This window comes from Carassius auratus, chromosome 24, assembly GCF_003368295.1.
Source record: "Carassius auratus strain Wakin chromosome 24, ASM336829v1, whole genome shotgun sequence".
Classification (NCBI taxonomy): Eukaryota; Metazoa; Chordata; class Actinopteri; order Cypriniformes; family Cyprinidae; genus Carassius; species Carassius auratus.
In genome coordinates this window covers 3,581,404-3,599,224 of record NC_039266.1, presented here as the reverse complement: position 1 = coordinate 3,599,224, position 17,821 = coordinate 3,581,404, and the positions used below count along the sequence as shown (strand labels likewise).

At 36.3% G+C, this 17,821-nt stretch overlaps 1 protein-coding gene and 1 long non-coding RNA gene across 3 annotated transcripts in view; both read right to left on the bottom strand.

Annotated features, from left to right (window-relative positions):
- Positions 1 to 15,297, bottom strand: part of lztfl1 (leucine zipper transcription factor-like 1) — a 68,387-nt gene extending 53,090 nt beyond the window's left edge. Inside the window, exons 1-3 of one of the 2 annotated variants that reach the window (XM_026200723.1) lie at positions 14,968 to 15,297; positions 14,003 to 14,127; positions 12,381 to 12,575 (exon numbers count right to left, since the gene is read on the bottom strand). In XM_026200723.1, the coding sequence (XP_026056508.1) occupies positions 12,381 to 12,575; positions 14,003 to 14,127; positions 14,968 to 14,970 (323 nt within the window). In that variant the 5' untranslated portion in view covers positions 14,971 to 15,297. The remainder of the gene's footprint in view (positions 1 to 12,380; positions 12,576 to 14,002; positions 14,128 to 14,967) is intronic. The other variant, XM_026200724.1, reaches the window with a different exon arrangement.
- A 600-nt stretch (positions 15,298 to 15,897) lies between these two features.
- LOC113042137 (uncharacterized) lies at positions 15,898 to 17,093 on the bottom strand. The gene is made up of 3 exons (XR_003275542.1): positions 16,665 to 17,093; positions 16,235 to 16,514; positions 15,898 to 16,162 (listed from the first exon to the last, which is right to left on the bottom strand). It is a non-coding gene; the product is annotated as an uncharacterized LOC113042137 (long non-coding RNA).
- Between the last annotated feature and the right edge of the window lie 728 nt (positions 17,094 to 17,821).

Below are 17,821 nucleotides of genomic sequence, written 5' to 3'. Positions count from 1 at the left end.
AAACATCAGTAAATACATCCATATATCTCCGCAGATATGCATCTTTTGTCTATAAATCCTTATTGACGCTGTTCAGTGAGTCTATGTGAACACAAATAAACCGCTGCAGACTTGACTGAATATTAATGAGAGGTGTTTTTCTATTCAGAATGTGGCATAATACGGATTTATTATTTTGCACTTCTGACATAAATCACTAAATATCTGTCACTGCAACAATGTTTTATCAAAATATTGGTCAAATATCGAAACTAGAGTCTTTAAACTTTCAATTGATGCACAGTTTGTGCAGATGAAGTAAGACAGTGATGTTTAACGTGCTGTGAAAGTGAAACAATAATAAACTGGGGCCGTCGGCGATGTTTGCACGTAAAGGGGTTAACCCATCCGAAGTGCACACACACAGAGCAGTGAACACACACACACTGTGAACACACACCCGGAGCAGTGGGCAGCCATTTATGCTGCAGTGCCCGGGGAGCAGTTGGGGGTTCGATGCCTTGCTCAAGGGCACCTAATTCGTGGTATTGAAGGTGGAGAGAGCACTGTACATGCACTCCCCCCAACTACAATTCCTGCCGGCCCGAGACTCGAACTCACAACCTTTCGGTCGCTAACCGTTACGCCACGACATCCCCGTGGAAAATGTATCCTTTTAAAGGATACGGCAGTTAAAGGGTTAATCCGAATCATCTAGACTTTAAAATCACATTCACAGAACAATATATATAACTTCAGTAACACTTTAACAATAAGATTTAATTTATAAAAATTAACTATGTTAACATTAACAATATTTATATAGCATTCATTCATGTCAGTTAATATTCCAACTTAAATATTAAAACATTGTTTTATTGTGATTTTTTTTCCAAGCACATTTTACCAATTCCAAACCAAATCAATCTTAATAACTACCATTATTTTTTATTGAATCATTTATGAGTGCTATACAATAGTCCAGGAAAGCTGGAAGAGAAAAACTCCTTATATTCATGTGTGCAGAATTATTAGGCATGTTTTCTTTTACAGATGAAATGCACTAAAGAGAGTTTTAACTCAAACTGTAAAGTCGAAAATTATGAAATCCCCATGAGAAATATCAAACACAAATGCAATACAGAAATGGATAAGTTAAGACTTGACCATTGTACAAAAAATGCTGACTGGGTCATGAGGTCAGAAAAGAAGAAGAAAAAAAAAAAGGTTGAGAAGAACTGACAAAAATAATTGCAAAATAATTAGGAATTAATGTGAAGATTAATTTTTAGTCAATTCTGCAAGACAGACTTTTCAGGAAAGGAGATGGAATAAAAATGAGCTCCTAAATCTTAATCCCAGATTCTGGAAGATATATTCCTCAAACCATTGGACAAGAGGAGGTGGTGCTGGTCCTTCACGAGTCTGTTCATAAAGCCTATATATAAAGTCTTAATATATAGTTTTTCACAATACTTCATGGTATTCTAATTAAATAATTTTTTGGAATTTTAAGTCTCTCCAGAACCTGACACAGAGTAATTTTGGAGACTCCAGGAAAGTGGCAGTTCTGTAAAATGTTGGCGCTGGAGACTAAATGCTCCCTGATAGTTTCACACCTAATTCTTCACTTTAATTCTTAAATCTTTTCCAGTTAATGTGTTATGTAAATTAATTAAATTAACTGGTTTAGGATTACAAATTAACTTGTACTATTTTTTTTGTCCCTAAAACTGACAGAAAATGATGAGGCCTAAAATATTTCTTAAGCTGTATTGATGAAAAATAACAACAACAACAACACAAAATTACTGATTTTTTTTTCTGCTGGCGATTAAAGAGATGTTAACTCTGAGATGTTTCTCTCTGGATGTTTCTCTCTGTCTCTCTCTCTCTGTCTCTCTCTCTCTCTCTTAATAATTTATTAGTGTTTTGTAATGATTTTATTGACCTATAATTCTGGTGATTAAAGAGATAATTAAGTCTCCCTCCCCCTCTCTCTCTCTCTGTCACCCAGCCCCTCCCCCTCCCCCACACATTCACACAAACTCAGCAAACACATTACCCACAGTGACAGAGGGACAGTGACATCAGATGTATGAGTTTTTTACATTTCTATCATCCATATAGTGTTGTATAGTCATGAAACTATGCATATGACTTGTCTTCTATGTGTACATTTTTTTTAAGTGTTTAGAAGCCGCACTTTAAAAAAAAAAAAAAATTAAAAGACATTTACTGGTTCCTTTTTTACTGTTATTTAAAAAAAAATCACCACGACAAAACCATTCAAGCTATCCAAAATTCATTCGCACCTGTTCTGTAAGATAAAGTCTTTAAACAGTTAAACACACACAGAGGATGTGGTGCTGATCCTTCAAGAGTCACTCAAAACTTATCTGTCCATAAAGCCTATAAAGAACTATTCTTAATATACAGTATTTCACAAAACTTCAGCATGTTATTCTAATTAAGTGAGGGTCATTTCATCAGTAAAATACATAAAATATATATTATTTTTCTTTGAAAGATTTCTATAAATGATTTAAATCATACTCGTTTCTACAATAATTATTTAAAAGTAATCCTATAGCTCCATCTGTTGGCCATTACTGGTACTAAGAATTGCAAGCTTGATTTATAAGTTATGATAGTTTTAATTTTATGATGGCTGCTGAACATAATAAAGCTATGAAACTTACTGTGCTTCCTTCAAATGATGACTTCTACGTATATGAAGAAAAAAATATGAAGAGTTAGAATGAAAATTTTTAAAGATATAGTAAAATAACTATTGTATCGCTATGGCCACACCATTTAAGGTATCCTTAACCCATTCGCAATTTAACATCTTCAGTATATTAGCATCATGTTGAAAAAGTTTGGTGTGAACTACTTGTGTATTCTTGGAGGAGTATGAATTCATTTACAGGCTGATTTTATCATAAATCCACAATAAAATTTCTGAGTTCTGTATCAATCTGTGTTGTTGTTTGTTTATTTTTATTTTTTTATTTTTCATAGGAAGATAACGGACCCTTTACTCTCCTTTTTAATAAATGTGCTTATAAACTAAGAACAACCTATTTATAGCTGTATTTATAAACTGCTTACTACTGACTATTAATATTGGGCCAAGCTTTATAAAGCATGAACTGACTACTTACTAATTAGTGCAGTTATTATAAAGCGTTATCAATGCATTGCAATGCATCAATAAAGTTTTATAAAATCCTTTAATGACTTATAAGCGTTTCTGCTTGCATTACAGCTTACTCTTGATCTGTGAGCTGAACAGTTTTACGGTTACATCCATGAGATTATGAAAATTCGGATACATGTCATGTCACAGGGTGTCAGAGGTCAGTATCAAATGAGTTTGAAATTATTATTTGCAGCACAAATAAGTATTTTTAGGATTTTTAAAAATCCCTAAAACTGTCAGAAAAAGATAAGGCCTAAGAGATTTCTATGTGAGTGGCTAAATTTATTTTAGTTTTTATAATTATAATGCATAAACTATGAAATTATACAAAATGTATAAAAAAGTACAACAGTTATTGTTTTCCAATGTTTTTTATTTATTTAATTTATTTTTTTGGATTTACATGTAAAAAAATTAGCCTACTACAATCATTCTAAACAGCTTGAATAAAACCTGTTAATATTTATTATAGACCACTGTAACTGTCTATAATCTAACACACAAGTTTATTATGAAAATAAAAGTGTACACACCAGATAAATTGGACGATAAAGAAATTGCTAACAATAGTATAATAGAGCACGTTTTAGGTTTTTAGGCGTTTAGATGCAGAAATGGACAAAACAAATGTAAAATAAAATGTAATTGATTTAATTAAATATAGATTAATTCTTGTTAGAGCAAAATAATAAATAAATAAATAAATACGTACACACATTAAAAAAGCAGCCAAGATGAATGAGTTTCCTTTTTTTATATATAGATTAAAATTGAAGACAGAAGCAGCTGGTATATGAGGTCACTTAATATTAAAATCCAGTAGATCCACTTCAGATTTATTTCTCAACAGTTTATGTTTACGTGGCTGTTTTCGTTTATATTCGCCAAGCTATTATGTATTTTGAAATAATCTTGTCCGTGATGTGTTCGTTCGTACGACGAAAGGCAGAATCCTGCAGCTCGAAAGATGTTATTCTGCCAGTCGCACTGCGCTTTCAAATAGTCTTGCACACTTAAACGGGTCACAAACACCTGCATTTAGCTCTTGTTGTGTTATAATGGGTGTATTGTGTGCATTTATGGCAATATTTTATTTAAAAAATTTCTTAAACAAGAATACATTCGTTTGTTTTGAACTTGTGACACTGTACGCGCTGATCGGAGGCGGTGATTTCAGATAGGCAGCTGCAAATATTTCATTTTCATAAAAAAAGTTCAAAAACATCTTAATTTAGCTCTTGGTGTGTTCTAATTGGTGAATTGTGTGATATCGCTGCAATACTTTATTTTTAATAGCTATAAAACAAGAATAAACTCGTTTTTTCTGAGCTCGTCATTCCACACGCTCATGCTCAGAGCGGTGATTCATCTCTCGTGTTTCTCACGTATCACTGACTACACATCAATTATTAATGAGCCCTGACCTGGTCATAATCATATATGTTGGTTTAGCTTGTCAGTGATTTAGATATCAATATCCCCCAGCAGATTTATATCGGTGTTTTAACATTATTCTGATGAAGTTTGAAGCAAATCGAGTAAAAATAAGATGGTGAATTCAAAGCATTTTGAAAATGACACACTTCCTGCTGCCAGTTGGTGGCGCTATAACTTTGACTCCTAATAGTCACATATATGCGATCGACATCATACAATGAATAATCTGATGAAGTTTGATTAAAATCAGGAAATGTGGATGGTATTAGACATTTCCTGTTTCTCAATTCTCGCCATAATTTGAACGCCTCGCCACGAGCAAACCGTTCGAGATATCAAAAATCCCCCTGCAATTTTTCATCCCCAATGTCTTGAGATCATGTTGACCGAGTTTGGTGGCAATCGAGTAAAAAACCTATGACAAATATATCAAATTCCAGAGCATGCGCTTTTTACATAACTCTAAATAGCTGACTTCCTGTTGGGCGGGCCTATGACATGCAATACGCAAGTTGTTCGGCACGATGAGATCTATATGTGTACTGAGTTTCATATTAATACGTTCAAGTATGTGTGAGCTATACATCAACTATTCTGACTGTGTTCCAGGGGGTGCCGTAGAGCCCCTGTGCCACGCCGGGTCCCAGCCTCTGCAGGCTCCTTAAGGCCACAGATTCCAAAGTGTTTGCAAATTTTCAAGAGTTTTTGAGTATGTTAAGGACCCCAAAAGCCCCCACAACTTTGACAAATATGAATAATAAACCCCAAATAGCCAACTTCCTGTTGGGCGGAGCCTATGATATGCAATACGAAAGTTGTTTGTATTGATGAGTTCTATATTTGTACCGAGTTTCGTACGTCTAAGTGCAAGTATGTATGATATATGGCCCTCCATATTCCAGGGGGCGCTGTAGAGCCCCTGTGCCACGCCCGTGTATCAGTCTCTGCCTGACCCTAATGGCCGCAGAGTTCCAATGTGTGTGCAAATTTTCAAGACTTTTTAAGCATGTTAAGGGCCCCAAAAGCCCCCGAGACGTTGGAAAATAATAATAAGAAGAAGAAGAATAAGAATAAAAAATAATCCTAAGGAAAACAATAGTTCTCTCACCCTTTGGGCTTGAGCCCTAATAATAATAATAATAACAAATAATCCTAAGGAAAACAATAGGGCTCTCGCCCTCCAGGCTTGAGCCCTAATAAGAAGAAGAATAATAAAAAATAATCCTAAGGAAAACAATAGGCCTCTCGCCCTTTGGGATTGAGCCCTAATAATAATTAAAGCTGCAAGCAGCGATGAACGGGCCCTCACGCCCGGGCTCACCACCACCCGGTGCCCATAGGAAGAACCGTGAACGCTGGGCCATATGCTTATAAAATAGTTCATATTTTTGCCACATTTCCTGCTGCCAACAGGTGGCATTATGATTATAACTGAATATCGCCATGTAAATGTCTTTAGGCCAGGACTCTTACCAAACATGTAAAGTTTCAGGCAGATCAGACATCTAATGTATAGAACAGAACACCTATCACATGTGTGAAGTTTGGGGAAGATCAGACATTGCTTGCCTGAGTTTCAGCAACTTCCTTTTTCACTGCCTTAGTAGAATGCTTTAACACTTAGCTAAGTGTTGCTAGCATGTTTTATTATGCATCTAGTATGTTGCCAGCCTATTCAACACTTGTTGATGCTTTTTAATATGTTCCTAGGAGTCCATAACAGTGTTAACCTTGTCACTTCCTGTTACCAGCAGGTGGCGCTATGACTATAACTGAATTTGGTCATGGGTGTTTGTTCAGGACAGAACACCTATCACGTGTGAAGTTTGGGGAAGATCGGACATTGCTTGGCTGAGTTACAGCAAATTCCTGTTTCACGGCGAAACATCAAACTTTGTCAGGCCACCAGGGACACACCCCTTGACGAAAACTCAAAACCTTCGCAATTTAACATCACAAAGGTCTTATGATGACCCTCACCAAATTTTAAGATAATCTGATTAAAACTGTAGGAGGAGTTCGTCAAAGTAAGAGGCATGGAAATGGCAAAAACTGCCCAAAAATAACACAGGAAATTGAAAATAACTTAATTCCTGTTGGGTTTTGGATTTTGTACCACGATACTTTTTTGTAGGTAATGGTGTGTTACATGTGTTTACCGATTTTCATGAATGTACGTGAAACACAGCTCGAGGCGCACTCCGTTGAAATTTAACAGGTGGCGCTATCAAGCCATTTTGCCACACCCACTTCTGAAACCTATATCAGATGTAAATTTTCGCCAGTCCTGATGCGTGTGCAAAGTTTTGAGAGTTTTGGAGCATCTTTAGGCCCTCAAAAATGCGATTCATTACGGAGAAGGAGAAGAAGAAGAAGAAGAAGAAGAAGAAGAAGAAGAAAAACGGAGCAATTCCAAAAGGGTTCTCGCACCATCGGTGCTCGGGCCCTAATAAACGGAGCAAAAACAAGAGGGTCCTCACACCATCAGTGCTCGGGCTCTAATTAAAGCTGCAAGCAGCGATGAACGGGCCCTCGCACCCGGGCTCACCACCAGCGAGTGGCTTTAGTAAAAATGTGAACGGTGAGAAATATGCATGTAAAGACATAAATATAAGTGGAATATATCAAAGTGTATTCCATATATGTGCCAATCTTCATGTTGCCAGCAGGTGGCGCTATCATTATAATGGAATATTGGCCTTCATATGTGTTCAGGCCAAGACTCTTATCGAACATATGAAGTTTGTTTCAAAGACAAAGTATCGGAGCATAAAAATGCCATTAGAAAAGCTAATTTAGATTACCCTATGGCAAAACATTTTCAAAATGTGCACAATAGGAATCCAGAAGGCCTAATGGTTGAGAGTTTAGAAACGATCAAAAAGAGCATTCGGGGTGGTGACCAATTACAATTGAGAGAAAATATTCTATATATATGAGTTACAGGCCACAGTATACCCTGGTTTGAATGAAGAAATATATTTCAGTCCCTTTTTGTGATATGCCTTTTGTTGCTATGTAACCTCCTAGTGGACCTTCTCTGTATGTGCATGTAATTTTTCATTCAGGTGTTTCTAATCAGCATCTATAAAAGAGTAAATTGTTTGATTGTGATACATACCCTGAAGACGCATGGGTTGTTTTTCCCCTGTCTTTTAAATCTTCTATCATGAAATAGCCAATAGGCTTTTTATAATTTTCTAAAGAAGAGTGCCTTGGATTTCCTTCTACTACAAACTGTTTATTTTTCACCTTAATTGAAACAAATTCTAGTAACACTTTACACTCAGGATAACATTATTAATACAACTGGTTGTGCCTTTTGGATAGGGGTGACAGGCACTCAGGATTGGTATCAATCCTAACTTGGCCAAAATTAACAAAAAAGGAGAAACCTTTTTGCCACAACATGAACATATTATAAATAAATGAATAAACAAATGATATTGTGTACAGGCTAATATTGAAACAACTAAAATGCAGTTTGTGACTGTCATCTTGCGGCGCTGTCTTTTAGCTCGTCTAAGAAATCTGCGCCAACACAGACGCCATTTATTTTTATTTTTTTGTTTTTCCTACTTACTTCAGCCGCAAAACGGGCGATCATACTAATAACATGCAATGAGCATGTCTGCGTTTATTAGACACTTAATATCACGTCAGTTTGTGCTTTCAGAACCGCCGAATCTGCTGCCGTCGTTCCAGCACATCTGCAGCGGAGACCTAAACCAGGAAGTTACGAACACGGTAACCAGTTAAACCATAATACCGGATTGCAATATTCTTATCGCATATGTTGCACTTTTGCTGAAATCCATAAAGGCATCGAATATCGGTACCCAGCCCTATTCTAGGGTTTACAAAGAATTGTGTGAAAAGGGAAAAACATCCAGTATGCGGCAGTCCTGTGGGCAAAAATGCCTTGTTGTTGTCAGAGGAGAATGGGCCGACTGACTCAAGCTGATAGAAGAGAAACTTTGACTGAAATAACCACTCGTTACAAGCGAGGTATGCAGCAAAGAATTTGTGAAGCCACAAAATGCACAACCTTGAGGCGTATGGGTTACAACAGCAGTTTGGACAGTTGAAGACTGGAAAAATGTTGCCTAGTCTGATGAGTCTTGATTTCTGTTGAGACATTCCGATAGTAGAGTCGGAATTTGGCATAAACAGAATGAAAACATGGATCCATCATGCCTTGTTACCACTGTGCAGTCTGGTGGTGGTGGTGGTGTAATGGTGTGGGGGATGTTTTCTTGGCACACATTAGGCCCCTTAGTGCCAGTTGGGCATCGTTTAAATGCCACGGCCTACCTGAGCATTGTTTTTGACCATGTCCATCCCTTTATGACCACCATGTTCCCATCCTCTGATGCCTACTTCCAGCAGGAAAATGCACCATGTCACAAAGCTTAAATCATTTCAAACTGGTTTCTAGAACATGAAAATTAGTTCACTGTACTAAAATGGCCCCCACAGTCACCAGATCTCAACCCAATAGAGCATCTTTGGGATGTGGTGGAATGGGGGCTTCATGCCCTGGATGTGCATCCCACAAATCTCCATAAACAGCAAGATGGTATCCTATCAATATGGGCCAACATTTCTAAAGAATGCTTTCAGCACCTTGTTGAATCAATGCCACATAGAATTAAGGCAGTTCTGAAGGCGAAAGGGGGTCAAACACAGAATTAGTATGGTGTTCCTAATAATCCTTTACGTGAGTGTAGACTATATATATAATTTACTTTTCTTTTTTTTTAAATAAGCATTATTTAGTTATTAAGCATGTTATAGTTATTTTGCATGCTATGCTCCTTTTTATTTGTATTAGTAGATGGTTTGTTTCTTGCATTAAATTTGCTATGAAACAGAAACATCACCAAAATATAAATTATTGGACCAAAAAAACAGTACACAGAATCTTGTAGATTACAATTTGCAACTAGACAGATGCGCTGCTACTTCCTCTACATTAGACAGCAACTTGTCTTTTGAAAATCATATTTCCCATGTTACAAAAACTGCATTATTCCATCTAAGAAACATTGCCAAGCTACGAAACATGTTAACTGTTTCTGAGGCAGAAAAGCTAGTTTATGCATTCATGACCTCTAGACTGGACTATTGAATGCACTTCTAGGTGGTTGTCCTGCATCTTCAATAAACAAGCTACAGGTAATCCAAAATGCAGCAGCTAGAGTCCTTACCAGGTCAAGAAAATATGATCATATTACCACAATTTTACAGTCTCTGCACCGGTTACCTATTAAGTTCCGTATCAGTTCCAAATGATCATTACTTACCTATAAGGCCCTAAATGGTTTAGCTCCTGCATACCTAACTAGCCTTATACCACATTACAATCTATCACGCTCCCTTAGGTCACAAAACGCTGGACTTTTGGTATTTCCTAGGATAGCAAAGTCCACTATAGGAGGTAGAGCTTTTTCACATTTGACTCCCAAACTCTATGCTAATGATGTCTCTATTTGTTTCTCTGTTTTGCCACGGGATGTAACTAGGATTTACACAAACTCCAGTCTGGATCCAGAACACCTGAGAAGAGATGATGCTGACCCCTCAGTGGACCTCAGATGATGCTAACCCTGAATCAACAAACAGAACTAACAAATATTGCTACAAGTGTGACTGCATCATATAATAACTGCTGTTAATAATGTTCATCGTCTGGCTGACTAAGTTGGATACACAATAGATGTTTATATATTTATATATATAGTTTATATATATAGTAATTGTATTATTACTATTATATATATATATATATATATATATATATATTTTTTTTTTTTTTTTTTTAAATCCTGTTATACACGCACAAACTGACAGTCACCACTTATAAGCGACTACTAAATATTGTAGAAACTTAATTTTCTGTAAAGTTGCTTTGTAACGATTTGTATTGTAAAAAGCGCTATACAAATAATCTTGAACTGAATTGAATTGAAAACTTCTCTTCCATATTGTGACAAATATCCAATTGTAATGGATTATCGGAAAAGACAAATGAAGACTGCAAGCTTGCAGGGGTGGGGTTTAAGCAAACTAAAACTACATTTTTTATTCAAGGTCCAGTACTGAAATTTTGATCAAGGTCATTCATTTTTAAAAAAAAATTAATTAAATAACATATGCATAAATTAATTGTTCACAATAACATTTAGATGCACTTAGAAAACAGATATGGTGATTTTTCTCTTCATTTTAATGCCTAATTTAAAGTGCCCCTATTATGTCAGTTTTACGGTTCCTAATTTTGTTTTGGGAGTCTCCTACAATAGCATTACATGCATGCAAGGTCAAAAAAATCCTTTAGTTTTCTCAGAATATGCATTTAATATCATCTCATTTCTCAAACGATCTGTTCGAAGCAGTTGAAAGATTCAGTCGCTCTAAACCCCTCCTTTCCGTGAGCCTGCTCTGCTCCCATTGGTCAGATAGCCAATTCTGTTTTGATTGGTCAACGGTGTACAGCGGTGTCGGAAATGATTCACCTATTTCAATACTTCTGTAATTTAAACGCTGTATAGAATATATAAACATCTATTGTGTATCCAACTTACAGGTTGTGATTTAGTGAAGCAGCTGGTCCAAATAAACATGATACTGATCCATCTTTCAACAGCAAGCATTTTGTGAATCCTGCTTTGAACTCCCCGAGATTAAGTGAAGTGACATACACCCAAGTATGGTGACCCATTCTCAGAATTCGTGCTCTGCATTTAACCCATCCAAAGTGCACACACACAGCAGTGAACACACACAAACCGTGAACACACACCTGGAGCAGTGGGCAGCCATTTATGCTGTGGCAGCCGGGAGCAGTCCGGGGAGCAGTTGGGGGCTCGGCGCCTTGCTCAAGGGCACCCAAGTCATGGTATTGCCAGCCCGAGACTTGAACCCACAACCCTAGGGTTAGGGTTCTAACCACTTTCTAACCACTAGGCCACAACTTCCCCGGAAGAAGCAGTTAGAGAAGCTATTGTTAGTAGAATTACAATTTGTGGGTGGGGTCAAGTTTTTCATAGCCGGCCGATGTCGAACATAGGCATGCATTATTCAAATGTATTACCCTGTGACGTGTAGCCATCACGGAAGTGGGATTGGAATTACTAATGACTCATTTCAGTCGATTCTTTATTTTGGCACTTTCAGCTTTACAACTTTGCAGATAATTTGCATTCACATACAGCTACATTACACAATGCATGAAGGGCAATATTGGAAATGGCATAACAGGGGCACTTCAAAGCATTTGACTTTTCATTGTTCTTGATGTAAACATTAGGGTTTCCAATGTTCTGAATGTAATTGACAGTATTGTGTATTACTTAAAAAAATCACTTTACAGAAGGTTCCAGCACCTATAAGCTACCTGAATTTCTGAAATGTACCATTTCTAAATTGTTTCTAAATATGCTATTGCTACACTTAATGGCAAAAATTGCACTGGTCTGCTAGACTTGGTTGAACAAAAATAAACAATATTTTGTTGCTTAAGCTTATGTATTCAGTCATTATTCAATGGTATACTATAATTCCATGTGAAAAAAAAAATTACTTCTCACTGTTCTCAGGTCAAATATTTATATGCGATTAAAATGCGATTAATTTCGATTAATTAATTACAAAGCCTCTAATTAATTAGATTTTTTTTTTTTAATCGAGTCCCGGCCCTAGTAAACATACTTTAAACCTTTAACTCTTAATCATTTAACCTCTTCCATCTTCTCACCTGTTTTCCAGCTCAGAAATGTCTGTTTGCAATCTTAGGTAGAATTTCTCTGCCTGGGAAAAGAGTTGTCGCAGGAGCAGCACATTAGTGTGAGCTGTGTTTATGAGTTCCATCTCCACTTCTCCACGCACCAGCACCTGCAGCCCGTCCAGCATGTCAGAAACCTCATCCACTGTATATGTCTCCTCCATGAGCCTTTAATATGGATGGAGAGAGGGAATGAAAAATTAGAAAGGAACATTTGAAAACAGTAGCTACAAGAGAGTTACTGCTAATACCAGGGGCTCTTTAAAAAAAAAAAAAAAAATCCTGAGCCTGAACTTTTTTCCAGGGGCGTGGTGGGGTCCATGAATATATGGTTGACCTAAGAATGAAAGCTACATCATACACTTGGAAAATGATGTGCTATATCACCACTTATCGACACTAGTGGTGTGTCAATACAGACAGAGGAGACCAAAATAAAGATACTTGGTTTACTAGAACAAGACAATATTTTAATACTATTTTTAAGAAATTTTCGAGAACAAAATATTTGTCTTTTAATTACAAAAGTAAAACAATGCAGTTGTGTTTTAAAATATTTTAACTAGTGCTGTAACTAATGATTATTTTGGCAATCAAGTAATCTACTGATTATTTTGACAACTGAGTAATCTGATATTTTTAGTAACACAAATAGACCTAAGTGAAAACCAGGCTTTAGTATGACTATTTATATATGTATATAAACTAATGATGAGGCATTAATAATTGACTCAAATAAAATATAAAAACCGAGTGATTACATGGTTTTATTGAACAAAATTGTTAAATTACACAATGTAATATGCCTATACTTAATATGTACATAATATGTACAGGGCACCAACGGCCTGGTGACATTTCACTTCACAGCGTTTTTAAACAATGTTTAAATCCATAAAAAATTAATATTGGCCACATGCAAACTCAGAAACTTTTATTTTCAAATCATGATATACAATTAGCGTAATATTTAGAAACAATCTAACGTATTCTCCTGTGTAGGCAAAGGTTTATAAATGATTTACATTACAAATCTAGGCAGATAATGCACACTGTTTTCCCAGATGAACATATACATATACGGAGGAAGAGTTTAGCCCATTTCACACATACAGTATTTACTGGTGGTAAGTTACCATTAAGAGATCATTTGTGAACAGCACCTTTTCATCATTCATCATATCATTCTTATGGAGATAACATGATTATTCTGAGCTGTTGACAAAGCTCTGCTGCATTTTTATTAGTTTTTTTTTATATAAATATGCGTTAGATGGACATCTTTTACCATTGGGCCTTGCAGCTTTTTCAAAATGTCGCGCTTCATTCATCAGGGCTGCGACTCTGCAATTGGATACTATTATGTGCATCTAATAATTATAAGAGCAAAACATTCTGATTGGCTAGTAATGTTAGTTTGGTTGAGAGTGAAAGTTGTGCTACTATCATACCAATTGTTGGCAAAATCAACAAGTTTTTTTGAAATACATGATAATTTGTTTGTGCAGCCAAATGCTGCGCACTGGAGATCCTACACGGCGTCTGAGAACTTTAAGCCAGGTAATACATAAGTGGCATAGGCTGCAGTCCCTCACCTACTGTCTTTCAGGTCTTGGAAGCAGGAGTCGATTGTCTTTAGTCTCAGTGCCCGATTAGAGCGGGCAAAGCGCATGTAGTTTATCACCTCATTCTGATGATGCTCATTGAACCCAAAATCAGCCTGTAGATAAATGCAAAGAATATTACTTTTAATCACAATCTAGGTTTTAAAAACAAATTTTGTAGCAAAAAAAATATACTACAGATAAACAGCACCTCCTTCTGGCTACATGACACTTTAATATCAATCTACTGTACTGAGAACTGTAAGAATTCCATTGTAAAGTTCACGCTACAACTTTGAAGCTGACTTTCATGTCTGGTTTAAAAATGTTCAAGTTACAGGTATACAGTTAAATAACCTTATATCAAACACTCAAATGGCAAGATAGGAATTATGTAAATTTTCCAATTCATGCAGTAATTTTAAGTACAGAAAATAGAATATAGTTTAGTTGTTATTGTTATTATTATAAGTTTCTATATGGTGTATCTTACTAATATAGTGTTTAATTAAAATGAAAAAAAAACCTGTTTAGTTATATCAATATTGATAGTAAAGGGAAGTGATTACTGTTTGATCTGCAAAAAAAGAATAATAAAGATTTTATTGAATCGACAAATACAACAAACAGATTATCCAAAAATTGTAATATACAAAAAAAAAACAATGATGATGATAATAATAATAATAATATAATGTCAAGAAAAAAAAACTGAATAAATAGATAAGTAATGGTACTGATGGTCTAATAACCTTACAATCAGACATCTTATAAGGTTAGCTAGTATACCCTTAACCCCCCCCCCCCCCCCCCCCCCCCAATTGCTTATTTTAGAGATCATATCAGTTTATTGCTCAGAAATAAAATGTAATTGAATAAACTGGTCAAATAAAGCCACGCGAATGATTTATTCTCTAACTTTCCTCTAGCTAATGTTAGCTGGCTAAGCTACTTACCATTACAGCAGAGTGGTGCAGAGGAGTTTCAACGTGGCAAGAAGAAAAATAAACGTCACGAGAATTAAATATAGAGCGTTAACATATGGTTCGAATATCAAAAGGCGGTGTCATGAAAATAGACTGGAAATGAGGTGCAGGACTGGAAGATTTGAAATAAACGTTAGCGAGAAGAGCCCTGCTGTGCTTCTGGGTTGCGCGTAGAAACAAGACAGCGTCACTCCGTTACTAACGACACTACAGAAAGATTCGTTCATAGGACGGCAGGGGACGTGTTTTTTCTTCTTCGTCTTCTCATAATCTCCAAGCATAATTTGCGTCCCAAATGACGCACGCACCGTGACGTGGGCAAACCGGAAGTAGAGGAAATTATTTTCCGGTGAAAGTTCAAGAAGGGTTTGGCTGTAGACATATGGGCGAGTGGAGCTCCCATAGATGTCAATGGGAGCTCCACTCAAGAGCGGAAATGAGTCACCTCCACTACGCGGCCGCCATGTTGGTCCGGGTAAGACTTCCTGCAGAAATACGTCGCCGACACTAGCGACGCGGCCGCCATGTTGGTCCGGTCAAATTTTTAAAACAACTATTCCTTTTCAATTATGAACGTGACTGCCATAATAGATCATCCTGTTGTAATCTCAAGATGTCTCGGTAGGGCTTCCCTTATGAAACAAAAATATATTGCAGTATATTGGAAAATATCATGTAATATATTAGGCATATATTCTTATATATATTTCTTTTTTCCAATATATTGAAAACAGCAATCATTTGTATATTTTGCAATATATTATATAATATGTGTCATCAATATATTATTAAATGTATTCAAATATAAAATATTAGAAATAAAAAGGGAAAATAATATATTACAATATATTTTAAGAAATCTATTGGTAAATATATTTTCCTTTCGTAAGGGTTGTGACCAAAGCCTTGTTCCCGCTGTGCATACAGTGAATCGAGAAACAGTATTCCTCTTTTGAGTGGCAGCATCACCTATGAGAATGGTCTTGGCAATGACATAACTTTTCAAGTGGAATATTCCAACAAGTGTTGCAAAAAGGAATCTCCATTAACATCAATGGTGTAGCTTGACAAACTTTCTTAGAATGCATGAATCACTTACACATAGCAAAAAATGCCCTTGGGTCCACAGCGGGAATATAAGTGCATCTTTCTCTGTGGAGTTGACCTTAAAGAAAGGATGTTATGTTGTCAATTCAAATCAGTTTATTTATTGCTGTACAAATGGGAAGGTACTTACAGGAAGACTGCCTAAAGGGTCACAATTCAAGGGTGGGATCCATGTTGGGGGGATGTGGAGGTCCATAATAAAGACATTTGTCCTGTACAGTTTTTTTTTACTGTATTTACAAACGAAACCTCTTGAGTGCTTTCACATTCCAACAAAATCTTTCACCCACTATTGAGTCCATTTGCCTGTTCAGACCTGAAGATAAAAGGTTCTCCCTGGTCAAACATGTAGGACCATCCTTAATAATAATCTCATGGGTAGGCCTACCTTTGTCCAGAACATAGCTGACCTACAAGCAAGACAAAGCCAAAAAGAAATGCAAATTTAAAAGTAGCATTAAAAAAAAAAAAAAAAAACCTTGCAACAATATCAGCAAAATCATTTAATTACAGCAATAACAGAAATGGACTTCAGTCAAATAAACTTTGCATTCATGTACCAACTGTTCCTGGAGGGGATGATCTCCTCCAGCTGCCCACAATGTTCTGCAGGGCCTGAGGCTGCTGATGGTGGTAAGTGTTGCACAATGCTGCCCACAATGGTGCGAAGGGCCAATATTTACAAGAAAAATTAAACACAAAGACTTATTGATGATACTATTAATTAATCTCACTGCATTTGATCTGAGAGTAGCATTCACCTATCCCCAACACTAAAGTAAATGGAACAGGCTAGCAAGTGCACGTAATTGCGTCATTACGTCAGTGAAAAGGTCCATTTGAATAACGCTGTAGAATGGTATCATTAAATTACTTTGGACAACTTAACTAGTTATTTATAAAAGAAATGCTGATGACGCAACCAATTGCTAAATGAGAGGTCCGGTTCAGTTAACCATTTGTATAATTTACAATATCAATACGGTAGTAATTTGTACTGGCATTTAAACGTCAAACTTTACTTATATTTACTACAGTTATAACATATGTTTGGTAACGTAAATAAAAACCGTTAACGTTCGACATTTTTGAACTAACGTTAGATAGCAAAGCTGCGCGCATAGGATTGTGGGTGATTTGAGAGCGCGAAGAGCACGAAGGATACACATACGCATCCTTTCCTGTGTGTGGGATATTCTTCGAACAAAGGACTCAGTCCTTGGTTGAAATTCCGAGGATCCTAGACATCGGAACAGTCATGCGACGGATGTCGATGACGTAGCATCCTCGAAAAACTGGCTTCCGAGGATCCTTCCTTGACATTGAGAAACACCGCTTGGCTCAGCTGGAGTGAGTTCAGGTCCTTAAGGTTTTGAGAAAAACAGCACTAGTTTATGAATTAAACTACTAGAATATGCATTACAGTTAAGTTTTTAAACTTTTGACAAAACATGAATGATTATGTCACATGAGTCAAGTTTAATTGCATGATTTTAATACTTTGCATTATCATTAACTTTAAAGCAATTTACTTGTAGCTGAAGGTGTTTGTCTCTGCAGAAGTGTTCTATTCGTGGAGGTGTTATGATGATAGATAACACTTCTTATAAGAAATACATGGGTTGATGGAGCCATGTTGTTGGAAAAGTAGTTACTTTTACGGATTTTGGCAAAGAACTGCCCTGCAATTTGGCTATTTAACCACCCTTTTAGTTCA